We start from the raw sequence: 24,162 nt of genomic DNA, 5'->3' as shown, positions 1-24,162 counted from the left end.
GGGATTTAGACCCATAATTATTTCTCCTTTTAGCATGAGAGGAGAAAGCAGTGGGGTTGCCTTTAAATGAAGGCATTTCTTGCTCTTCCATCCTTGTCTCTTCTTGAATGCATCTTTGTTAAATTTGGAAACTAGGGCCAAACTCCATGTGGCTCATCTTATTTATGGCAACTGATATTTTTCTTGGATCTCTCTCATCGAGAGGTGTAGGATTGATCTAAAAATCATCCAATTCTGATAAGTATTCATGGAGATATGAATTTATTTATGTTATTGGACAAGTCGTCAAGGTCGGCCAACAACCAAATAAACCCCACAAGTGCTCAACGTTTTAGTATAAAAGGAGATGACTTAGAGTCATTTCTCACACTCACTTCACTTGTGATCTCTCTCCACTTGTTTTGGGTTTGGTGGCTAGAGAGATCTTGAGGGAGAAGCCCTAGACGCTGAACCTAAGATGCCCTAGTTGCAGTCTTATGAGGAGATCATCTTGCAGGTAAGAGGAGATCTATACGCTGCCATAGAGGAGACTAATTCACTGCTCTAATGAGATCTAGACGCAGTCATGGAGGATCATGGAAGAGTCTTATACGCAGCCCTAATCACAGTCATGCAAGAAGACCATCTAGCCACAGTCTTGAAGAAGATCTGGCCGCAGATCCAAGAAGCCCTAGCCGTAGTCAGTTCTAATACGCAGTTAGAAGAGGCCATTATCCGCAGCTAGAAGAGATTTAATCTATAGCAAAAGGAAGACCCTAATCCGCAGCTAGAGGAGGCCCTAATCCGCAGTCAAGAAGAGGACAAGACATGAGGAATGATAGGACTGTTTTGGGTTAGTTTCTTCCTCTACACAGGTCCGAGTTGAGGGGAAAGGAAGCCACAACTCATAGAAGGAATCTAGGGTCACTTAAGGGCTGACTTAAGGAGCCGCAGAGTACTGAAGTCTTAACACAGCCGCAGGTCATTTTGGGCAAGTGTAGAAGGAGGCCGAGACTCTATTTTAGGGCATTGTTTAACTCAACAAGAATAAAAGGAAAGGCCACAACAATTTCAAGGAAGATTGGGCATGTTTGAGTGTGCTAAAGATGATTGTCATCTTGCCTTAACCAGACCTTAAATTGCAGCAAAGATATATCAATCAAGGGGAAGATGCATGTTGCATCTATGTTGAGTTTGTGCTAGGTGGAAGATTGTCCATGCGTGGACAGAAGTTTATGCAACCTGTGGGAGCAAGTGAAAACAAGCTACAGTCTTGGGTGTAGGATCTAGGTGACTAATGTAGTCATGGATGGAGCATAGATCCGCATTATAGAGGACAGTTTAGGATGTCCTTCTCGGAGGTTTGATGTCTCGGATGAGGTATAGTTAGGTACCTCTGCTAAATCATATCTACAAGTTACAACTAGCTGCTTTGCTAGGCTGCAAGCCATAGCAAGCAACTAAGGTTGTTCCATGACTGTGTTGCAGTATGCAGCATGTAGATGACAACATGTTGGGTGCAGCATAGTAATGAAGTGTTGCATAGCGATGATGAGATACAACATGATGAGATGCAGCATGATAAGATGCAGCATGATGAGATGCAGCATGATGAGATGCAGCATGATGAGATGCAGCATGATGTAGGATGCAACATGATGAGATGCAGCTTGATGTTGGATGCAGCATGGTGATGGATGCAGTAAGGTGATGGAATTACCTTGGAAGAATGTTTGCCTTCATCCGAATTCAGAACTGCAGTCCATGTCCTCAGATCTGCAACCTCATCTTCATGGTGAAGATCTCTGCTCTTATTTTGTCAAGTCAAAGTGTTGACTTCTGATGTACATGTACTATCTCTCTTTGTTGAACTATTGAAGAATATAAGAAAAATTGATCAAGGGTTTCCCCACATTAGGGTTTGTCCCTGGCTGGCGCCACATCTTGTGTCCTCTTGTCTTGGCTTGTCTTCTGCGATTTATGTTTACGTTCTATCTGCAGTTTACTTTAATGCTGATGTGATTGCTAATCTGGAAAGATATGTGAAAATTGAAATAAATTGCTCTAAGCATAGAACATACCTGAAGTTCACGTGGTATCAGAGCTGAGGTGAAGACAATGCCCAAGCAAGAGTGAAAGAGCAATCATCGAAGACAGTTTGGAAAGGACAAAAGGATCAATGGATTCCTCATCCCTCTTCAAATTCACCAAGGGTGAAGTCGAAGTAGAGAATATTATCAGGATGACGTAGTGGAAGTTTCTAATGGCATACCCGAAGATCACTTTTATGGAAAGTCCGGATCTAAGGGAGGAAGGAAAGGCAAATGCCTTGGTTGTAATAAGTTCAGCCATTATGCGAAGGAGTGTCTGAGGTAGGGACAGATCACTTCATGATGACAACAATCATTCCAGGGACATCTTCAATGATTAGAGGAATGACAGTGCAGGTCATCAAGGTAATGGCTGACCCTTCAAGAAAGCAAGGAACCCCAGGTATGAAGAATCAGTGTTTTACGACTCCGACCAAGACTCCGACTCGGCCGAGGATCGACTCCGACTCCGACTCCGAATCGGTAATGACTCGGCCTAGTCGATTTCAATGACTCGGTCGTTGTAAAAAATACATTAAATATTTATTTTTTTTATAAAAAAACATAATTTTAAATATTTTAAACATAATTTTAAAGATTTTCATTCATGTTTCCAAACACATAGCATTATAATATAGATGGAAGACAACATATGATCAAAGTAGGCTCATGGAGCTTCAATTTCCAAGAGGTGAAATACCTAAACCTTCCATCTCTTCCACGGAAGGTCACAAACTTGGTATCTAGAGATTTACCATTGATCCTCTATGCAATGATTAAAGTCATTCAAAAATTCAAACCACAGCTGGCACTCAGACACAAATGACCTAAAAACCAGGTCAAGTCAAGACATATGTGGTCTGACCCACAGACCACTGTCGACTGGACACTCTCCAGTAGAATGCCAAAGTTGTCCATTTCAGCGCTTTTTCTGTTTTTGTGAAGGGATTTTTGATTGGTGAGACCAAACTCCAACAAGCAGCTAGGACACAACTACAACATACCTCTACTATTTTTAGGGTAAACTAAATACTGCAGATTTTCAACAGCAATAGCATCTCAGGCACATTTTGTGATTTTTGTTGAACTAATTTGGGGAGCTAGGGCACAAATTTGCACTTCTCAGGCTGTTTTCACCAGCTAGCTGTTAAGGCAAAACTTTATGATCTGATTTTCAAAGAATCAAGCTTCATCTTGTCACTTCTATGGCAGCTAGAGCACACTTTCAGACCTGATTTTTCACCAGAAAGCACAGCTATAGAACACTTTAAGCATATTTTCAGCGTTGGTTTCTTCACAACCAAGTTTTTCATTGCTAGGGCAGCATTTTTGTTAAGTTTCCGAGATCATTTTGAGTTGAAATAACTCATTTTCAGATCCGATATTCTGAGCAGGAGAAGGGCATTCAGCTGGCCCTCAGTCCTGATATATTTCGAAAATATCAACTTCAGATTTGACATTTCTCAGACATGGCTCGTAAGATTTATAATTATCATTTTCCCATTATTGCTTCATACCATGGTTCATGGCATACTTTATGCATTGTGTACTTCATAATAAAATTACAGACATCCAAACAGATTAATTTCACACCACAAATCCAAAAAAAATTGAATAAAATTTATTTTTTACGCTACCCAGCCGTTTTCCAATGACTAGGCCTGGTCAATACGGACTCGGCCTGGTTGACCGAGTCATTGATGACTAGGCCGAGTCATTGGATGACTCGGCCTGGTCATCAATGACTCGGTCAACCGAGCCGGTTTGCTGGCTTGGTCACACATTTTTTTACCGGCTCGGTTTGACTCGGCCGTTTCCGAGTTGAGCTGGCCTGGTTGTAAAACAATGTGAAGAATCAAATGTTGTTTCTGATAAGATAAAGAAGTGATATCTTGTATTGGCCCTCTCCTTCAGATTCTTTAGGAATCTGGCTTATTGATCGCAGTGCTTCAAGGCACTCCATCGAATAGAAGGGTGCTCTCTCTCTAATTTGGTAGAGATGGAAACATTTGTGGGATTATACTTGGAGCCGATGCCACCTATCTCGGAAAGGGTGTTAACCCTCATATGAATGAGGGTAACTCGATTCATTTACAAGAATCTCTTTTATGTACCTAATCGCAAGAAGAACCTGGTGTCCATTTCAGCCATGGAAGTCAAAAGGTTTCAGGGTGGCATTCATCGATGGAAAGGTACGTGTTTGGAAATAGAATTTTCAAAAATGCTTTTACTCATGGGTTCAGGGTTGGAAATTTGTATCAAGTTGCAGGATGGTCCATTGGGGACCATGTCAATTGACACATCTCATCTATAGCACTGGAGGTATATTATGGGGCCCTACTTGATGTAAGTCAGATGGTGACAAGGATGCCTAAATTCAAGAAGAGCATGAAGGTACATGATCGAGATGTACCTCATGTAGCAGGTCCACAGGTTTGGAACAACCCAAGGGGTTTGAGATTCATGATCGAGAATCTCATGTGTGCCAGTGGAAGAAAGCCCTCTATGGCTTGAAGTAGATCACCCCGGGTTTGATATGAGAGGATTGATAGCTGTTAGATGAAGCTGAGATTCACTAAGAGTGAAGTCGATCCAAACCATTGTTTGAAGGTTGTGGATGATAGACCTCTCATACCGGCACCTTATGAGGAAGACCTATTTCTGACAGGTGCAAACCCTCTCATTTGCAGAAGTAAGAGGGAGTTGGATTCCGGATGTGGAATGATAAACTGCAAGCCTGTGACTACCTCGAGGATCTTAACTTTCAGAAGTTATATGGTAGTGATGTTGGACCGGATTTGGGAAATGCATCTAAGTTTCATAAACTCATTTGCGTTGATGTTCTTGGTGAACTTTCGTCCGGACATATGTTTTGCAGTTAGCATGGTGAGCTCATATTTGGTTGAGCCTCACTGGATTGTTGCCAAGAATCTTCTGAGATATCTTCGGGGCACAATCTCTCATGGATTGAGATACACTGCCATAAATATGAAGCTGCATGATTATTCGAATGTTGACTAGGCAGGCAGTGTGGAGGATCACTAGAGCACTTCTCAGTGCTGGTTCTCTTTGGATTCTGCTTTGATATCATAGATGAGCAGGAAGTAGAAGTCGATTGCTATAAGCACCACTGAGACCAAATACATAGCTACAAGTATGATCTTGTGTGAAGCTGCATGGTTACAGAAGCTCTTAAGTGAGCTGTTTGTACACATGATGAATACCACTATGATTCTTTGTGAGAACCAGAGGGGGCATTCGATTATTGAGGAATCCCGTATTCGATGATTGCTCCAGCAGATAGACATCAGATACTGCCTTATCTAGGATATGGTAAGTCGATGAGCGAGGAGGCTCCATCGCATTGAGACGAATGTACAGGCGCAGACATTTTGTCAAAGCCCCGGGGAAAGGTCAAATCTGTGACTTTCTCGAACGACTTGGAGTTGTTGAGAGACCTTCTTATAAGTGTCTTGCATGTTGCATGCATTGAGCTCTGGGAGCTCTGGGGGGCTTGGGGTACTTACTGGAGCGACATACGACCACAGGGCGACTCACCCTTCCCTGGTGGTGCACTATGTATAGGGTGACAGGTTCAACCTTCCCCTGCGATACCCCGTGGCGACTGTGGAACGTGATGATTAGTTCTCCTGTGGGCCGGGATGATTAGTTCTCCCGTGGCAACTGTGAAACAGGATGATTAGTTCTCCTATGGGCCGGGATGATTAGTTCTCCCGTGGCGACTGTGGGACAGGATGATTCGTTCTCCTGTGGATAGGATGATTAGTTCTCCTGTTGAGGCATCCTACCCATGCAGTCTGGGACTCATGGGAAGTACCTCATCTGATCAATGAGCAGGGAATGGGGTTAGGGACCATAGTAGTACTATTGATGGACGCATCGTTGTATCTACTGTACTCCCTATGCTATGATGACCTCCATTGATATGGGATTAGTATGAGTGGTTTGATACACTTTCTTGCAATATTGATCTGGGATCAATAAAGTTGACTTCGGGTCAGTAAGAGTGATATGACACATTCTCTTCAGATGAAACTGACTTCGGGTCAGTAGAGAATGGTATGAGACATTCTCGATCAATTCTTCTTCTTCATGGTTTAGTAGAGCAGAGCAGAGCAGTGCAAGGCACTGATGGCAGAGATAGTCAATCAGACATATGGATCAGCAGATGGAGTTCTCCCTGGTTGAGAGGGAGTGTTAAATTTGGCAACTAGGGTCAAACTCCATCTAGGTCATATTATTTATGGCAGCTGATATTTTTCTTTGATCCCTCTCATCGAGAGGTGTAGGATTGATCTAAAAATCATCCGATTCCGATAAGTATTCATGGAGATATGAATTTATTTGTGTTATTGGACCAATCGTCAAGGTCGGCCAGCGACCAAATAAACCCCACAAGTGCTCATCGTTTTAGTATAAAAGGAGATGACTTAGAGTCATTTCTCACACTCACTTCACTCGTGATCTCTCTCCACTTGTTTTGGGTTTGGTGGCTATAGAGATCTAGAGGGAGAAGCCCTAGACGCTGAACCTAAGATGCCCTAGTCGCAGTCTTATGAGGAGATCATCTTGCAGGTAAGAGGAGATTTATACGCTGCCATAGAGGAGACTAATTCGCTGCCCTAATGAGATCTAGATGCAATCATGGAGGATCATGGAAGAGTCTTATATGCAACCCTAATCACAATCATGCAAGAAGACCATCTAGCCGCAAATCCAAGAAGCCCTAGCCGCAGTCAGTTCTAATACATAGTTATAAGAGGCCATTATCTGTAGCTAGAAGAGCCCTAATCCGTAGCAGAAGGAAGGCCCTAATCCGCAGCTAGAGGAGGCCCTAATCTGCAGTCAAGAAGAGGACAAGACGTGAGGAATGATAGGACTATTTTGGGTTAGTTTCTTCCTCTACACAGGTCCGAGTTGAGGGGAAAGGAAGCCGCAACTCATAGAAGGATTCTAGGGTCACTTAAGGGCTGACTTAAGGAGCCGCAGAGTACTGAAGTCTTAACACAGCCGCAGGTCATTTTGGGCAGCTGTAAAAGGAGGCCGAGACTCTATTTTAGGGAGCTGTTCAGCTCAGCAAGAATAAAAGGAAAGGCCGCAACAATTTCAAGGAAGATTGGGCATGTTTGAGTGGGTTGAAGATGATTGTCATCTTGCCCTAACCAGACCTTAAATTGCAGCAGAGATATATCAATCAAGGGGAAGATGCATGTTGCATCTATGTTGAGTTTGTGCTAGGTGGAAGATTGTCCATGCGTGGACAAAAGTTTATGCAGCCTGTGGGAGCAAGTGAAAACAAGCTACAGTCTTGGGTGTAGGATCTAGGTGACTAATGCAATCATGGATGGAGAATAGATCCTCATTATAGAGGACAATTTAGGATGTCCTTCTCGGATGTTCGATATCTCGAATGAGGTATAGTTAGGTATCTCTGCTAAAACATATCTACAAGTTACAGCTAGCTGCTTTGCTAGGATGCAAGCCATAGCAAGCAGCTAAGGTTGTTCCATGACTGTGTTGCAGTATGCAGCATGTAGATGACAACATGTGCAACATAGTAATCAAGTGTTGCATAGTGATGATGAGATACAACATGATGAGATGCAACATGATAAGATGCAGCATGATGTAGGATACAGCATGATGAGATGCGGCTTGATGTTGGATGCAGCATGGTGATGGATGCAGCAAGGTGATGGAATTACCTTGGAAGAATGTTTGCCTTCATCTGATTTCAGAACTGTAGTCCATGTCCTCAGATCTGCAATCTCATCTTCATGGTGAAGATCTCTGCTCTTATTTTGTCAAGTCAAAGTGTTGACTTCTGATGTACATGTACAATCTCTCTCTGCTTAACTATTGAAGAATATAAGAAGAATTGATCAAGGGTCTCCCCACATTGGGGTTTGTCCCGGCTGGCGTCACATCTTGTGTCCTCTTGTCTTGGCTTGTCTTCTGCGATTTATGTTTATGTTCTATCTGCAGTGTACTTTAATGTTGATGTGATTGATAATCTGGAAAGATATGTGAAAATTGAAATAAATTGCTCTAAGCATAGAACATACCTAAAATTCACAATCTTGCCATTAATTCCTCAAATACCGGAATTCGATTATTGTTGAGAAGAGTGGTTCTAAATACATACCATTCGGATGGGAGCCCTCCAAGAGTTGTGATAGTCAGTTCCTTGTCAAGAATGACTTCCCCAACCAATAGGAGGTCATTCTTGATCTCGGTGATCCTTAAGAAGTAGGATTGCATATCCTCATCTTTGCCCTTATTAATTTCCTTCAGCCTATTTTTGAGGAACAAAACTTGATTTGCATCGCTAACTTTAAACAATCTTACCAGTCTAGTGTAGATCTCCTTGGAGGTGTTTAGCTCAAAAACGTAGGCCACCAGGCGCTTGTCAATAGAGTCCCGGATGATCTTCTTTGCTTTGACCTCAGCCTTAGCATACTTGTTCCTTGTAGCAGCGGGTGCATTTGATGGAGGCTCGGTAATTCTACCTCTCAAATATTCCAACACTTCCTGCTCTTCCAATGTTAGATCAAGAGACATCTTCCATCTGTGATAGTTAGACTTCTCACAGAGCTTGTCTTCAGCGGGGAAGTGTGATGAGGAACCCATGAAGTCTTAAGACTTTTTCCAACAGTCTTCGGTGATTGCTCTTGCTCTTGCTCTTGCTTGGGCTTTGTCTTCACCTCAGCTCTGATACCATGTTAAGTTATGGTATGTTCTATGCTTAGAGCAATTTACTTCAATTTCTTCTTATTAGCCCAATGTCAATTCACAGTTTAGCAATCACATTAACATAAAGTAAAACGCTGATAGAACATAAATAAATCGATAGAAGACAAGCCAAGACAAGAGACATTAGATGTGGCGGCTAGCCAGGGACAAACCCCAATGTGGGGAAACGCTTTGATCAATTCTTCTATATTCTTCAATAATTCAGCAGAGAGAGAGAGATAGTACAATATCACAAATCTGTGATTTTATATCAGCGATAATATATCAGCAACTAGCAAAGTCAAAACTAGTCAAACAACTCCTATTTGACCTCAAGTCAACCTTGAAGAACTTAGTCTTCAACAGCAAACATCAGTAGCCCAAAACAACCCTCGGTCAATGGTCAAAACAACGATCAACAAATCAGTAGCCCGTGGTCAACCCTAACCAGTCAATGTTGGTCAACACCCAAATAGCAATGCGCAGATCAATGCTTGGTCAACGCATCATCCAACAACGTTGCACCTTGGTCAACGCTACCATAAATAGAAATTTTGTCCTTCTTGCACGTGTGAGAGAGACTGCTCCTACGCTGGCCCAATAAGATTAGGAGAGAGAAGATGTGTGTTGAGATGATGGTGAAATGAGGCACAATGTCTCCTTCCTTTATATGCAACGTTGAGGTTACGCTGGGGGTGTACCACACACTTTATCTTGCTGGCCGACCTTGACAAATTGTCAAGAAATACAAATAAATTCATATCTCCATAAATACATGTCGAAATCGGATGATTGTTGGATCAATCCTACACCTCTCGACGAGAGGAATCTAAGAAAAATATCAACTGCCATAAGTAAGATGGCCCACATGGAGTTTGGCCCTAGTTGCCAATTTTAACAAACAGGAAGATATAAGAAGGGGCTTGAGGGTCCGATTTTTTGAGGTGAGAAATTCTCAGGAGGAAAATCGATTGAGGAGATCTTGCAGGAGAGGGGCAGTGAGAATCCAGGAGAAGGAATTTCCAAAGAGTACAAGGCAGAGAGAGGACAAAAAGACGTCCAGAGAAAGGCTGACGCGGGCCTATGCATTGCTGACACAGAGGCAGTGTAGTCAGTGAGGGGAAGTCGAGTTTCTGCCGAGGGAATTCGAAGTTCAGTTGCCAAAAGCCAGGGTGTGAGTCTGGGAGGTAGGAAAGTCGATTTCTAAGCCAGAAGAGGATCCAAAGCAGAGAGGCAGTGTAATACTCAGGAGGGGTGATGCAAAAGCTGCCTAGGGTGACACAGTTCTGCGCGAAGGCCACGCAGAAGGTGACGCAGAGCCTCCAGAGCTAAAGGATTAGACATTGATTCTCCAATGACAGGGTGAGATCATTTCACCAGCCTTTTGTCCAGTGTTATTTCTGTAAAGGATTGCTAGTTGAGCATCCTAGATTTGTACTCAGAATCTTCTCCTACACAATAATAAACCCTTAGAGCTGTTACACTGATAATCGCCCCCCCCCCCCCCCGCTCCGAAGCTCCGAAGCGTGCCCCGTACGGAAGCGCCGTACGAAGCGCCTTCCGAAGCGCGCTTCGGAAATTCGGAAGCGCGATTCACAAATTTTTTTGCGCTTCCTGGAATTTCTGAAGCGCCGGCTCCGAAGCGCGCTTCGTACGGCGCTTCGGGCCGCCGAAGCGTGGCGCTTCGGAGCAGGAAGCTTTCGTCCGCTTCGGCGGAAAGGGGCGCGCCCAAGGGAGAAAAACAATTTTTTTTTTATTTTTTTTTTAAAGTTATGTTCACTCAACCTTAAGGGGGTGGGTTAGGGTGAGGTTAAGGTGAGGAATGAAAAGAATAAAGCCCCCATTCATTCCTCATTTTCTCACTTTGAGTTTATGAGAGTTGGAGAAGAGAAGAGAGGAGAGGAGAAGAGAAGAGAGGAAAGGAGAGGAGAAGAGAGGAGAGCTTGGAGGAGTGAAGAAGGAGGAGCTAGGAGAAGGAGGAGGAGCTTGGAGCAAGAGCTTGGAGGACTTCATCTACAAGAGCTAAAGAGGTAAGTTCAAACCCCAAACTCCCTTGTTTTTTGAAATTTTTTTTGTATTTTTCTCCTCCCTCTCCTACTCTTTCCCATTGTTTCTACTTGCTCCTTTATTTACAGGTTGCCGTTGTCCACCACCTATATCCATATTCCAAGATGGTGTTCTTTTGGCTTCTATGTATCATTCCACTCTTGGTTTTAATGATGGCAAGGGTGAGGAATAGAAGGGAAGAAACAGAAGAGGACATTGGTGATGGTCCTAATAGTAGTGACCCAATGTATGATGAGGAGGAAGGGTTTGAAGAGGAAGGGGATGAACTTGAAGGGGACACTGAAACACAAGATGGGAAAGCTACATCAACACCCTTGTGGAACTATGTGACCAAACTTGATGGGGGAAAGGGTGGTGGATCTTACAAATTTGTGTGCCCTCATGGTTGTCATGGAGGAAAACCATATTGTGGTTCATATACCCGTCTGAGGAGGCATCTTTGTGGGGTGCTGGACAGTGATGAAAAAAAGGGTTCTGTGGGGGTACAAATTTGCCCAAACATTTCAACTGAAGAAAGAAGAAAATACATCCAAATAGAGATGGCTGCACAACAAAAAAACAAGAAACAAAAAACTCATTCTGAATCAAGTGCAACCTCTAAATTTGGTAGTTGCTCATCTCCTCATGGTACTTCTGCAAGCTCTGGAGGTAGAAGAACAATAGGGGATTTCCTTAATGTTGCTGGGAGGGATGATGTGGATGGAAAGATAGTCCGTTTTCTTTGTGCTTGCGGTGTACCATTCAATGTGCTTCGCTCTCCCTATTGGCATGAAATGGTAAAGGCCATCAATGAAGCCCCAAAAGGATACAAGGCCCCCAACTATGAGAAAGCTAGAACAGTGTTATTAGAAAGAGAAAAAGCTAAGGTTCAAAGAGCTTTGACACGTTTTACAAATGAGTGGGTAGATTCTGGGGTATCCATTGTATCAGATGGGTGGACAAATATTAGAAACCAACATTTGATAAATGTTCTTGGTGTTTCTTCTAGTGGTGCAGTATTTATTGCATGTCATGACTCCTCCTCCATCACTGCATCTGCACAAAACATTGCAGATCTCCTATTGAAATCAATCAAAGATGTTGGTCCGAATAATGTGGTTCAAGTGATCACAGATAATGCAACAAATTGTAAGGCAGCAGGAAAAATTATTGAGCGTACTCATCCACACATCTTTTGGTCTGGGTGCCTGGTTCACACATTGAACCTTTTGATGCATGATATTGTGAAACACAAAGAATGTGGGTGGATTGCTGAGGTTTACAGGAAAGGGAAGCAGCTCATTAAATTCATCACAGGGCATACAAGGGTAAACTACTTCTATGGCACTTACTCCAAGTTGCAATTGCTTAAAATTGCAAAGACAAGATTTGCTAGTTATTACCTCACCTTTAGGCGGCTAGTGAAGGTGAGACAAGCTTTAACTAATCTGGTGTGTGCTGAAACATGGGATGAAATTAACACTGACACAGATGGTGCTAATGCAGTCAAGGACACTGTTCTTGACAGTTACTTTTGGTCACAGGTTAAATATGTTTTGCAATTCACCAAACCAATTTATTACATGATCAAGTTTGCAGATTCAGATCGACCAGTAATTGGGGAGGTGTATGAGCAAATGGATAGCATGTTGGGGCAGATTAAAGACATTGTTGAGCCTAGAGATACCACCTTGTACAATTATATTCGTGTAGAGGTGCAAAACCGATGGGAAATGCTAAATATTCCATTGCATGCATTAGCATATGTTTTGACACCTAAATACTATCATCCATCATGGCTTTCAACACCAGCACCTGGGGGGGGAAGCAGGAGAAAACCACACCAAGATCAAGAGGTTCACCAAAAATATATGGCTGCATTGAGTAAATTAATCCCTGATGAGGAGGACGCTGCATTGGTACGGAGACAGGTGAGCAACTATACGCTCAACACTGGTCCATTTGGGAGCATGCATGCAATTAAAGATCGAGAGACTTTTTCTGCTCTTGAGTGGTGGAACATGCATGGAGGGGGTACTCCACTTCTACAGAGTTTGGCATTGCGGGTGCTATCACAGGTGGTAAACACTTCTTCTGCAGAGAGGTGTTGGAGCTCTTATTCTTTCATCCACAGTGTTAAAAGGAACAGGTTGAGTTTAGACCGGGTAGAGAGCTTGGTTTATGTTCATTACAACTTGCGATTGTTGTCCCATTACTGTGAAGATGCAAAGTCTAATAAAGACTTGTTGATTTGGGACAAGAATCCAGAGGAGCCCAATTTGGAGGATGGAGTGTTGCGACTAGAGCAATTAGAGGATGCTCTTATCCAGGTATGTCCATTGTGGTATGAATTTTCCAATTTTCCCTTATAAAGCATTTCTCTAATTCATGTTTTTAATTTTTTTGTTAACTAGTGTTTTTTTTTTTGCATGAATTTTTTGAGCGATTCTAGGATGATGATGACCGTGTTGATATGCCACCACCCCCACCCCCATCTGGTCCCTTGGTTCCTAGGTTCCATGGTTCAACACCAACAGCAGGGGGTTCTTCTTCATCAGTTTCAGTGCCACGACTTCCACAGGCACCATCTTCTTCATTGCCACCACGTGGAGGCCCGCCACCACGTTCTATTCGTGGTGGAAGGAGGAGAGATTAGTAGATATATTCACAATCTACTACTTTTTGTCATAGATTACTCATTAGACTTGTAGACTTGTGAATTTGAATTTTGAACCTTTTTGGCTTGGCGGTGACCAAGTGACATATTTTGTAAACATTATTATTTGAATTTTGGACATGACAAATGTTGACAGTTGCTCACTTGCTAGATAAATCATAATATGCTCTATGTTTTATGTTTTATAATATGCTTAAAAATTTGATGTATGTTTGTAATAGCTAGAATATAGATGATTGTTGTACATACTAGTAACTACAATGGAATCATGGATGCCATATCTATCTTGATTTATGCAAAAATATGCATGTTTTCATGTCTTCTACAATTAATTTGGTATTTGGGATGTTTGTTTTGAGTATAAATGCAAAAAAATATAAAAAAATATATATATATAGCAGACGCTTCCGCGGACGCTTCGCTTCCTAGATTTTTGGAAAATGACACTTCCGCTTCCAAAAAACGCTTCCGCTTCGCTCCCGCTTCGTGCAACATTGCACCGATTTTCCCACATTGAGTTTTTCTGGGGACTATTTGTCCAAAAATAACTATGTCCTATGTGTTGCATTATTCTTTCTTGCTCAGTATTTTCTCCACAAATATATTAATTACGTGAATGTTGCAGATGTATTTACTTCGAAATTTACCATAGAAGATAGTAAATAACTTGTATGATTTAATCAAGTGGGAGACATAACATCAGTTTGCTGCAGTAGGGATTCCAATGTAGGAATTTTCACAGGCAAAGGAGTAGGCCTTGTTTTGTATGGAATCTAGAGTTACCACAGGTCTGAGGTTACTTGGAGAAAGTTCTCTTATGAAGGAAACTAATTCGCTACTCTTGAGGTATATCTAGCTGGTCTACTGGTATCTTGATGGAAGATAGAGGTCTTGTATTGGGTCTTGGAAGTCTCCTTTGAAGTCAATAAGAAAAGTTCTCGTGGGTTTTCCCCTATGTAGGGGGTTTTCCCTGGCATGGAGCCTATATCCTGTGCTCATGTGATCTTCATTGTGTTTGGCATTTATTTGATGATAAAAACATAAAACATAATTAAGTTAAAAAGAACCTAAATCAAAAGTAAATGTCAAAGAAGGAAAATGCTAAGTTAAATATGCTGCCATAACTTTTTTCCAACACTCACAAACGTGTCAACATTTTTCTTGTCTTCAATTTTGTGATTCTCCTTCACAACTTCATGTTCTTCCTCTTTGTTCATGGCCATTGAAAACTTTGCAAACCCTGAAACATTGCTCTGATACCATGCTAAACATTTATGAGAGGAAAAAGATGAATGAGATGAAAGAGAGGACATAATACTTCTTCAATGCTATTATTATTGATCATGAGCTGTTTACATGCTAAAATCGTGTTCAGCGGCCTCTTCTGGCAGTTGTTCTAACTTCTAACTGCAAACCTTTTATTTTTCTTTTCCCATGCAATGAAGCATCCCGCCCTCTAGCCCATAAGAAAGGATAAGATACTCTTCAGGGCTCAAGGCTGTACAACAACAAGGCTTGAAGCTATTACAACAATATACTCGTTATAAACTCAACATGTCACTTGCTGTAATTAAACTAGGGTGGTGAGGATAACAGTCATTTCTCCCAACCATCCAAGATAAACCCAATTGACATCTTAATGCAAATTTAAATACAACTGCCATACTTTATTATGATTAATGCAAGTTGATTACTATTGGTTGTAAATCCTAACGAGTGCGGCACTTAAGACATGCCATGAATATTATTTATCAGGAGTTGAGATATCTTGGTAGGAGAGGTTCTCATTTAGAAGCACATCATTTGAAGAGTCTCCCAGCTTCAAGAATCCACATGCTATATAAATCGTACTTCTGAACTGATCTGTTAGTGCAAATTAAGGTTTCTTTAATTTCTTTGTTTCCAGGAACACTCGTTTTTGGCTGTTCTCAATCTTCAGAGGATGAATATCAGGTTTGTTGCATCAGTGCAGAAAAGATCAATTAAGCTTAGAAAAGTCAGCTCAGAGTCATTGCTCTCTTTTGAAACTAATCAGCTGCAACTGCTAGGAAAGAGCCTTAGTAGATCAGAATGATATTTGTGAACAATTATCTGTAATATCATTCAGTAATCTTTCATGATGTGTATGATAATTTCTGCAGTTAGTTTAAGATTTTGCAACCAACATGCATAACTTTTGTTGCCAATTTAAATGATGATTACAGAGTTGCTATTTTATTGTGGAATGATTGTTATGGATCATGCTTATATTTATCATTATTTTACCATTTCTTTGTGAGAATTAAAACTTTTTTGTTTAAATAATGAACATATGATCGACTTCAAGGTTTTTGTTGTTAGAAAATCAGAAAGGAAGAAAGATTTTCTTATCTTGATAATTACTTGTGATGTATAATTGTTTTCTTTAACTTTTTTATATGTATTATTTATCTTCTCATCATCAAGCAACTACCAAAACATAAATACATGAAGATCAAAACAACAAGGATGCAGGATGCAGGCTCTCAGCCAGGGCAAAACCCCTCTTCTAGGGGAAAACCCAAAAATTCTCCTCTTACTTTATAACCAAATCAAATGAGACAACCAATACCCTTTGACCAAGACAAAGACCTCCAAACCACCAAATCAGCCTCCCAACAAAGTCCTTTTAAGATGACAAAAGTATGCTTCTAGTCAACAAAAGTCAACCCTCTTCAATCTTGCTTCAATCACAGATTTCGGCCTTTACTGCAGACCTGCAATTGCCGGCCCCTCCTGCAACTCAGAATCTTGCATGTGTGAACCAGAACAAGAGAAAGACGAGCTTTTTTCCTTCGCTAGGGTTCCTCCTTTCTTCACTAGGGTTTTCCCTTCTTTTTCAAGTCTTCTACACTCCTTTGAGCCTTCGTACTTCCTTTCAATTGCAGATCAAACTTGCTTGGATTGATGCCACAATAGGTCAAATTGCACTTCTATATATTGCCTGCAAGGGTCGTCAAATCCCTTCAATGAGGACGATTTGTTGGAGATAGGGCCGACTTGGTGGAGGAGACTTATCTTACATTTTTTGACATAAAAATAAATTTCTTCTTTGATACAATAAGCCCAAGAAGGGTCTAATACAAGATGACAAAGACAATGACTCGTGACACAAACCCTAGAAGCAGACAATGGGTGCTTAGACCTAAAAACAAATAAATTGAGCATGAAGCCCATGCCTATACAAATAATTTGCTTTTGATCTTTACCATAATTTTTTCTTTTTCTTTCTTTTGACAAAGACATAAGAATTATATCATGTCATGAGCTAGACAACAATTATGAAGACTGATACTAGTTACATTTCTCAACATTTGTCTGAATTCAATTGTCTTTGGAGCACATTTAGTTTTAGTTCAGAAATTGCTTGTTTCTTCCATTTGGTTAGCTAATGTGTCTTGCTTATCTTTTGCAGTTTTAGGTATCGCTTGACAGTATGCTTGCTATTCTTTTAATTTTTACCATTGTTTCTCCTGTTTTCTCCTATTACAGATAGAAAATAAGCGTTTAACTGCAGAGAACAGTGAAAGGGATGTGCAGCATATTGAGTTCGACTTAGGTTGTTCGGTAAGAAATACTCCTTTTTTCTAGTTCTATAAATAGCTTAACAGGATATATTTGAGGGGTAAAAGAATGTGATGATTCTGTTATATTATTAGGGCATTCACTATGAAGCTGGTGATGTACTTGAAGTGATGCCAAGACAAAATGCAGTGGCAGTTGATGCTTTCATTAAACGTTGTTGTTTGGATCCAGATGCCTACATCACGGTAGGTTGAGTATTGTATCTCTTTAGACTCTTTAATATTATTTATTAATGGCGTTCATATGCATAATTGGTGCTTTATCGAATTAGATCTGGTGGTGTGAGGATTGATATGCACAGAAATGTACTTGTGCTTGTGCCAGTGAGATCATTCATTGTTTTTGGTGTGGATTTAGCCAGAATGCAATGCCAGTTTTGTGACTATAAATATGAGGGAGAATGTTGGTAGAGGGGTTCTACAAATATTACAATACAAAACAATAATGCAAATCATATATCAAATAATTGTAATGGGCAATTAATTGGTGAGGGTTGTGAAAAGATTAAATAGGCAATAATTGGGAATTAATTGGGAATAATAAATAAAAAATGGCCAATTTAGGAATCCCTGTAGTGCTAAATAAAATAATTTGGATTATGTTGAAAAAATCCTTTTACTGATTGCATCGGGAATAATGGGATTAATTAGAGATTATTTCATCTATGATACAAATGAAGACGAGGATAGAATAAAAACATTTCAGCAAGTAATTCTCTGCCTTACAAAGAAAGTTTTTGGCATTCTGTTTTTTGAATACTGTAGTTTGAATTGGTGACAACTAAACAATGCAAAATTACTAGACTCCATTCATTGGTATTATACAAAGTTGCACTGAAATGGAGACCTCATGAGGGTTTTGAAGGGCATCGGGCACATGTGGATTCAACAAATTTAGAAGCATCAAACTTATTATTGTAGATCATCATCTCCACCATCCATCATCCGTAATCCTACTGTGCAGAGTTGTACAATGTCAACATAAATTAATACAGTGTTGATAACTTCACCTATTTTTTGGCCAGCTGATTGGTGGCCCAAAGAAATTGCAATTTTTTCCTTACGTGATTTTTTTTCTGATTATGCTGATTTTTTCTGATTTTGAAAACAAATGAACACATTTTGTATTTTTAAATGTTTGCATCAGTTTTCCAATTCTGAGATTCTGTTTTCTGGATCCTCACTGATTTTTTGCCGATGCCGATGTTATCAACACTGCATTAGTGAATGCATGCAAGTTGCAAAGTGAATGGCTTGCTATCATATTCAATGTTCAAGAACCAAAACTTCATTTCAAATTACAATTTACATATCATAAAAGATCTCTTCAACCATGTAGTGTAGCTTCAAGCTTCAAACTGTTGAGAAATCCTTAGGGCAGCATAGTTAGGGTTTATTTAATTTGATTTCTATTTCTTGACACTTTCTTGTGATGTTCCTTATTAATTCTTCTTTGCACTTATCATATCTTTTATCATCAACAAAAATATCAAACAGTGAAGATCATGAACACAACAAAAGAACACAAGATGTAGGCACTCAGCGAGGGCAAAACTCCTCTTCTTAGGGGAAAACCCAAAAATTCTTCTCTTCTTTAAGAACCAAATCGAATGAGACAAACAAGACCCTTTGACCAACAGTACAGCCTCCTCCAATCCACCAAGTCAGTGTCCCTAGAAGATTGATTAATCTATTGTCATATTCTCCACGAATCAACATAAGACAACTCTTTCAAAGAAAATCAACAAGGGTCTCGAGCCTCTTTGCAACTCCTGAACTTCGGCCTGCAATAGTTCAGACCTGCAGTAACCCTAGCTCGCACGCGTGACAGTAAAATAGAGAAATTAAGCTCCCTTTTCTTGATATGTGTCCCTGCTTCTTTTGCTCTAGTTCGTCCTTCTTTTCAAGGCTCTTGATCATCTTTTTCTGCTCTTGGAACTTCAAATCAAATGACTTTTATGTATGATCTCCCAATAGGTCGAATGCATGGCTATATATAGTGGTTGTAGCTCCTTAATGAGGCCAACATGAGGAGAGGGCAGGCTGACTTGGTGGAGGAGGCTAAACTTACAATTTTGACTCAATTACAAATTTATTTCTTGATATACAAAGCCCATTAAGTGTCTATTATATGATGACAAGGGATATGACTCATGACTCAAACCCTAGAAGCACTCAATGGGTGCTTTGACCTAGAAACAAAATAAATAAAGCATGAAACCCATGGGTATAAAATAATTTTATTTTATAATAATTTCCTTTTTCTTTCTTTTGACAATTACATCATGACTCAAATACAATAATGAAGATTGATACTAGTTACAGTTCTCAACACTCCCTCTTAACTAGGGAGGTACTCATAATTGTTCAACCAATACAAGGTTGACCTCAATTTGAAATGTTCCAAGAAGAGTACAACATACACAATGCTAGATACCAAACTGCCAAGGTATCACATCAAAGATCCAAGTGTCAAGACACGATTTCAAGGATCCATCAACTCAAGATTCCAAGTGTCATTTCCAAGGCACTAATACAAGGATCTAAGACTGTTAAAATTGGCAACTAGGGCCAAACTCCATGTGGGTCATCTTATTAATGGAAGTTGATATTTTTCTTGGATCCCTCTCATCGAGAGGTGTAGGATTGATCTAAAGATCATCCGATTCCGATAAGTATTCATGGAGATGAATTTATTTGTGTTATGGGACAATTCGTCAAGGTCGGCCAGCGACCAAATAAACTCCATTTGTGCTCGACATTTTAGCATAAATAGATGTGGCCTTCAAGTCATTTCAACACACTTGGGATCTCTTCCTCTCTACTTGTCTTTGGGTTTTAGTAGGAGGAGAGATCCTAAGGGATAACACTACCCTAATCCAGAGGGCAGAAGCCGGAACTGCTAGAACAGCCGGGAACGCTGACGCAGAGGGCAGAAGCTGGAATTGCGAGGAACTGCCGGGAAAGCTGACGCAGAAGGCAAAAGCCGAAACTGCCAGAATTGCTGGGAACTGCCGGAACTGTCGAAATTGTTGGGAACTGCCGGGAAAGCTGACGCAGAGGGCAGAAGCCGGAACTGCCGGGAACAACCGCAATTGCCGGGAACTGTCGGAACTGCCAGGAAAGCTGATGCAGAGGGCAGAAGCCGGAACTGTCAGGAACAACCGGAATTGCCGGGAACTGTCGGAACTGCCAAAACTACCGGGAAAGTTGACGTAGAGGGCAGAAGTCGGAACTGCCGAGGACAACCGAAATTGTCGGGAACTGTCGGAACTGCCGGAAATGTCGGGAAAGTTGACGCAGAGGGCAGAAGCCGGAATTGTCAGGAACAACCGGAATTGCCGGGAACTGTCAGAACTGCTGGGAAAGCTGATGCAGAGGGAAGAAGCCGGAACTGTCGGAACAGCCGGGAATGTTGACGCAGAGGGCAGAAGCCGAAACTGTTGGAACATTCGGGAAAGCTGACGTAGAGGGTAGAAGTCGAAACTGTCGGGAACAGCCGAAACAATTGAAACTGCCCGGAGTTGCCGAGAACAGCCGGAACAGTTGGAACTGTCGGGAACAGTCGGAACTGCCGGGACTGCCGGGAACTGCCGGGAACAGCCGGAGCATTTGTCTCTGAAGGAGAGCAGCGTGCAAGGGACAACTAACTAACATTGGGACAGTTGTATGGTACTTGGTAGCAAATACACCAAGCATGCAATGTTATAGCTAGCATGCAAGGGATAGCTAGCATGCAACAACAAGCATGCTAAGGAAAACAAGCATGCTAGGGACAACAAGCAAGCAAGGGATGACAAGCAAGCAAGGTGCAGCCTACACATAGGTTAGTATGGCAACATGGTGCAGCAATGACACATAATGCAATACAGTGATGGGTACAGTCATGATTAATGAAGCGTGATGAGATGCAGCATGGTGATGATGGGTGCAGCATGGTGCAGCTCGGTGAGGTGCAACATGATGACGAAATGCAGCACAATGATAGGTGAAGGAGTCACCTTGGAGAATCAGTTGAAGCCGCATGTCTTCAACTGATCTCATGTATCATCTTCTTAGAGATGATTTATGCTCTTATCTAGATAAGTCAAAGTGTTGACTTTTGTTGTAAACGTACTATCTCTCTCTCTGCTGAACTATTGAGGAACATATAAGAAGAACTGATCAAGGGTTTCCCCACATTGGGGTTTGTCCCTGGCTAGCGCCACATCTTGTGTCCTCTTGTCTTGGTTTGTCTTCTACGATTTATGTTTATGTCCTATCTACAGTTTACTTTAATGATGATGTGGTTGCTAATCTAAAAAAGATATTGAGCTAACTGTGAAAATTGAAATAAATTGCTCTAAGCGTAGAACATACCTAAAATTAACATGGTATCAGAGCTAAGGTGAAGGCAATGCCCAAGCAAGAGTGAAAGAGCAATCACCGAAGATAGTTGGGAAAGGAAAAAAAGATCAATGGATTCCTCATCCCTCTTCAAATTCACCAAGGGTGAAGTCGAAGCAGAGAATATTATCAAAATGGCGTAGCAGAAGTTTCTGATGGCCTACCTAAAGATCACTTCAATGGGAAGTCCAGATCTAAGGGTGGAAGGAAAGGCAGATGCCTTGGTTGTAATAAGTTTGGCCATTATGCGAAGGAGTGTCTGAGGTAGGGACACATCACTTGATGACGATAACAATCATTCCAGGGACATCTTCAATGATTAGAGGAATGACACGTAATGCAGGTCATCAAGGAAATGACCGACTCTTCAGAGAAAGCAAGGAACCCCAGGTATGAAGAATCAAATGTTGTTTCTGATAAGATAAAGAAGCGTTATCTTGTATTGGCCCTCTCCTTCAGATTCTTTGGGAATCTGGCTTATTGATCGTAGTGCTTCAAGGCACCTCATCGGATAGAAGGGTGCTCTCTCGAATTTGGTAGAGACGGAAACAACCGTGGGATTATACTTGGAGTCGATGCCACCTATCCCGGAAAGGGTGTAGGGAATGTTACCCCTCAATTGAATGAGGGTAACTCTATTCATTTACAAGAATCTGTTTTATGTACCTAATCGCAAGAAGAACCTGGTGTCCATCTTGGAAATGGAAGTCAAAGGTTTTAGGGTGGCATTCATCGATGGAAAGGTACGTGTTAAAAAAATAGAATTTTCAAAGATGCTTTTTCTCATGGGTTCAAGGTTGGCAATTTGTATCAAGTTGCAAGATGGTCCATTGGGGATCATGTCAATTGACATATCGCATCTATAACACCGAAGGTCTACCTATGGGGCCCTACCCAATGTGAGTCAAATGGTGATAAGGATGCCTGAATTCAAGAAGAGCATGAAGGTACATGTCTGAGATGTACCGAAGGAAAATCTTATAAGGGGATCATTCCCCTCATGCAGCAGGTCCACAGGTTTGGAACAACCCGAGCAGTTTGATATTCATGATCGGGAATCTCATGTATACAGGTGGAAGAAAGCCCTCTATGGCTTGAAGCAAAACACCCTGGGCGTAGTATGAGAGGATTGATAGCTGTCTGATGAAGCTAAGATTCACTAGGAGTGAAATCGATCCAAACCATTACCGGAAGGTTGTGGATGATAGACCTCTCATACCGGCGCCTTATGAGGACATATGAAACTGCATGAAATATGAAACTGCATGATTATTTGAATGCTGACTGGGCAGGCAGTGTGGAGGATCTTAGAGCGCTTCTCAATGCTAGTTCTCTTTGGATTCTGCTTCGATATCATGGATGAGTAGGAAGCAGAAGTTGGTTGCTATAAGCACCGCTGAGACCGAGTACATAGCTACGAGTATGATCTCGTGTGAAGTTGCATGGTTGCAGAAGCTCTTAAGTGAGCTGTTTGTACACATGATGAATACCATTGTGATTCTCTGTGACAACCAGAGGGGGGATTCGATTATTGAGGAATCCCGTATTCGATGATTGCTCTAGCAAATAGACATCGGATACTGCCTTATCTGGGATATGGTAAGTCGATGAGCGAGGAGGCTCCATCGCATTGAGACTGATGTACAGGTAGCAGACATTTTGTCAAAGCCCCAGGAAAAGGTCAAATCTGTGACTTTCCCAAACCACTTGGAGTTGTTGAGAGACCTTCTTATAAGGGTCCTGCATGTTGCATGCATTGAGCTCTGGGAGCTCTAGGGGGCTTGGGGTACTTACTGGAGCAACATACGACCACAGGGCGACTCACCCTCCCCTGGTGGTGCGCTATGTACAGGATGACAGGTTCAACCTTCCCCTGTGATACCCCATGGCGACTGTGGAACAGGATGATTAGTTCTCTTGTGGGCCAGGATGATTAGTTCTCCCATGGCAACTGTGGAACAGGATGATTAGTTCTCCTGTGGGTCGGGATGATTAGTTCTCCCATGGCAACTGTGAAATAGGATGATTAGTTCCCTTGTGGGCCGGGATGATTAGTTCTCTCGTGGCTACTGTAGGGCAGGATGATTCGTTCTCCTATGGACAAGATGATTAGTTCTCCTGTCGAGGCATCCTACCTATGTAGTCTGGGACTCATGGGAAGTACCTCTCATCTGATCAATGAGCAGGGAAATGGGGTTAGGGACCATAGTAGTACTATCAATGGACGCGTCGATGTATCTACTGTACTCCCTATGCTAGGATGACCTCCATTGATCTGGGATCAGTATGATTGGTTTAAGACACTCTCTTGTGATATTGATTTGGGATCAATAAAACTGACTTCGGGCCAGTACGAGTGATGTGACACACTCTCTTCAGATGAAACTGAGTTTGGGTCAGTGGAGAATGGTATGAGACATTCTCGATCAATTCTTCTTCTTCATGGTTTAGCAGAGCAGGGCAAATCAGAGTAGAGCAGAGCAGTGCAGGGCACTAATGGCAAAGATAGTACAGTTGAACATATGGATCAGCGAATGGAGTTCTCCCTCGTTGAGAGGGAGTGTTAAAATTGGCAACTAGGGCCAAACTCCATGTGGGTCATCTTATTAATGGAAGCTAATATTTTTCT

The 24,162-nt window shown here is 41.5% G+C and overlaps 2 protein-coding genes across 2 annotated transcripts in view; both read left to right on the top strand.

The window, feature by feature from the left end:
• LOC149166852 (Flavodoxin family protein) overlaps positions 1-24,162 on the top strand; it is a 451,658-nt gene that overhangs the window by 363,329 nt on the left and 64,167 nt on the right. The window contains exons 8-9 of the mRNA XM_089432790.1: positions 17,056-17,130; positions 17,223-17,337. Coding sequence (XP_089288916.1) covers positions 17,056-17,130; positions 17,223-17,337 — 190 coding nt within the window. The remainder of the gene's footprint in view (positions 1-17,055; positions 17,131-17,222; positions 17,338-24,162) is intronic.
• Positions 11,240-13,692, top strand: LOC149166853 (uncharacterized). The gene is made up of 2 exons (XM_089432789.1): positions 11,240-13,198; positions 13,321-13,692. The coding sequence occupies exons 1-2, from the start codon at positions 11,429-11,431 to the stop codon at positions 13,522-13,524; spliced, it is 1,974 nt and encodes a 657-aa protein (XP_089288915.1). The 5' UTR covers positions 11,240-11,428; the 3' UTR covers positions 13,525-13,692.

The sequence above is a fragment of the Pinus tabuliformis genome, chromosome 5_1, assembly GCF_031772625.1.
Source record: "Pinus tabuliformis cultivar Carrire ecotype Pingquan chromosome 5_1, CPIR1, whole genome shotgun sequence".
In the NCBI taxonomy this organism is placed as follows: Eukaryota; Viridiplantae; Streptophyta; class Pinopsida; order Pinales; family Pinaceae; genus Pinus; species Pinus tabuliformis.
Note: the sequence above shows the minus strand (reverse complement) of the source record. Positions and strands in the feature narration are given on the sequence as shown.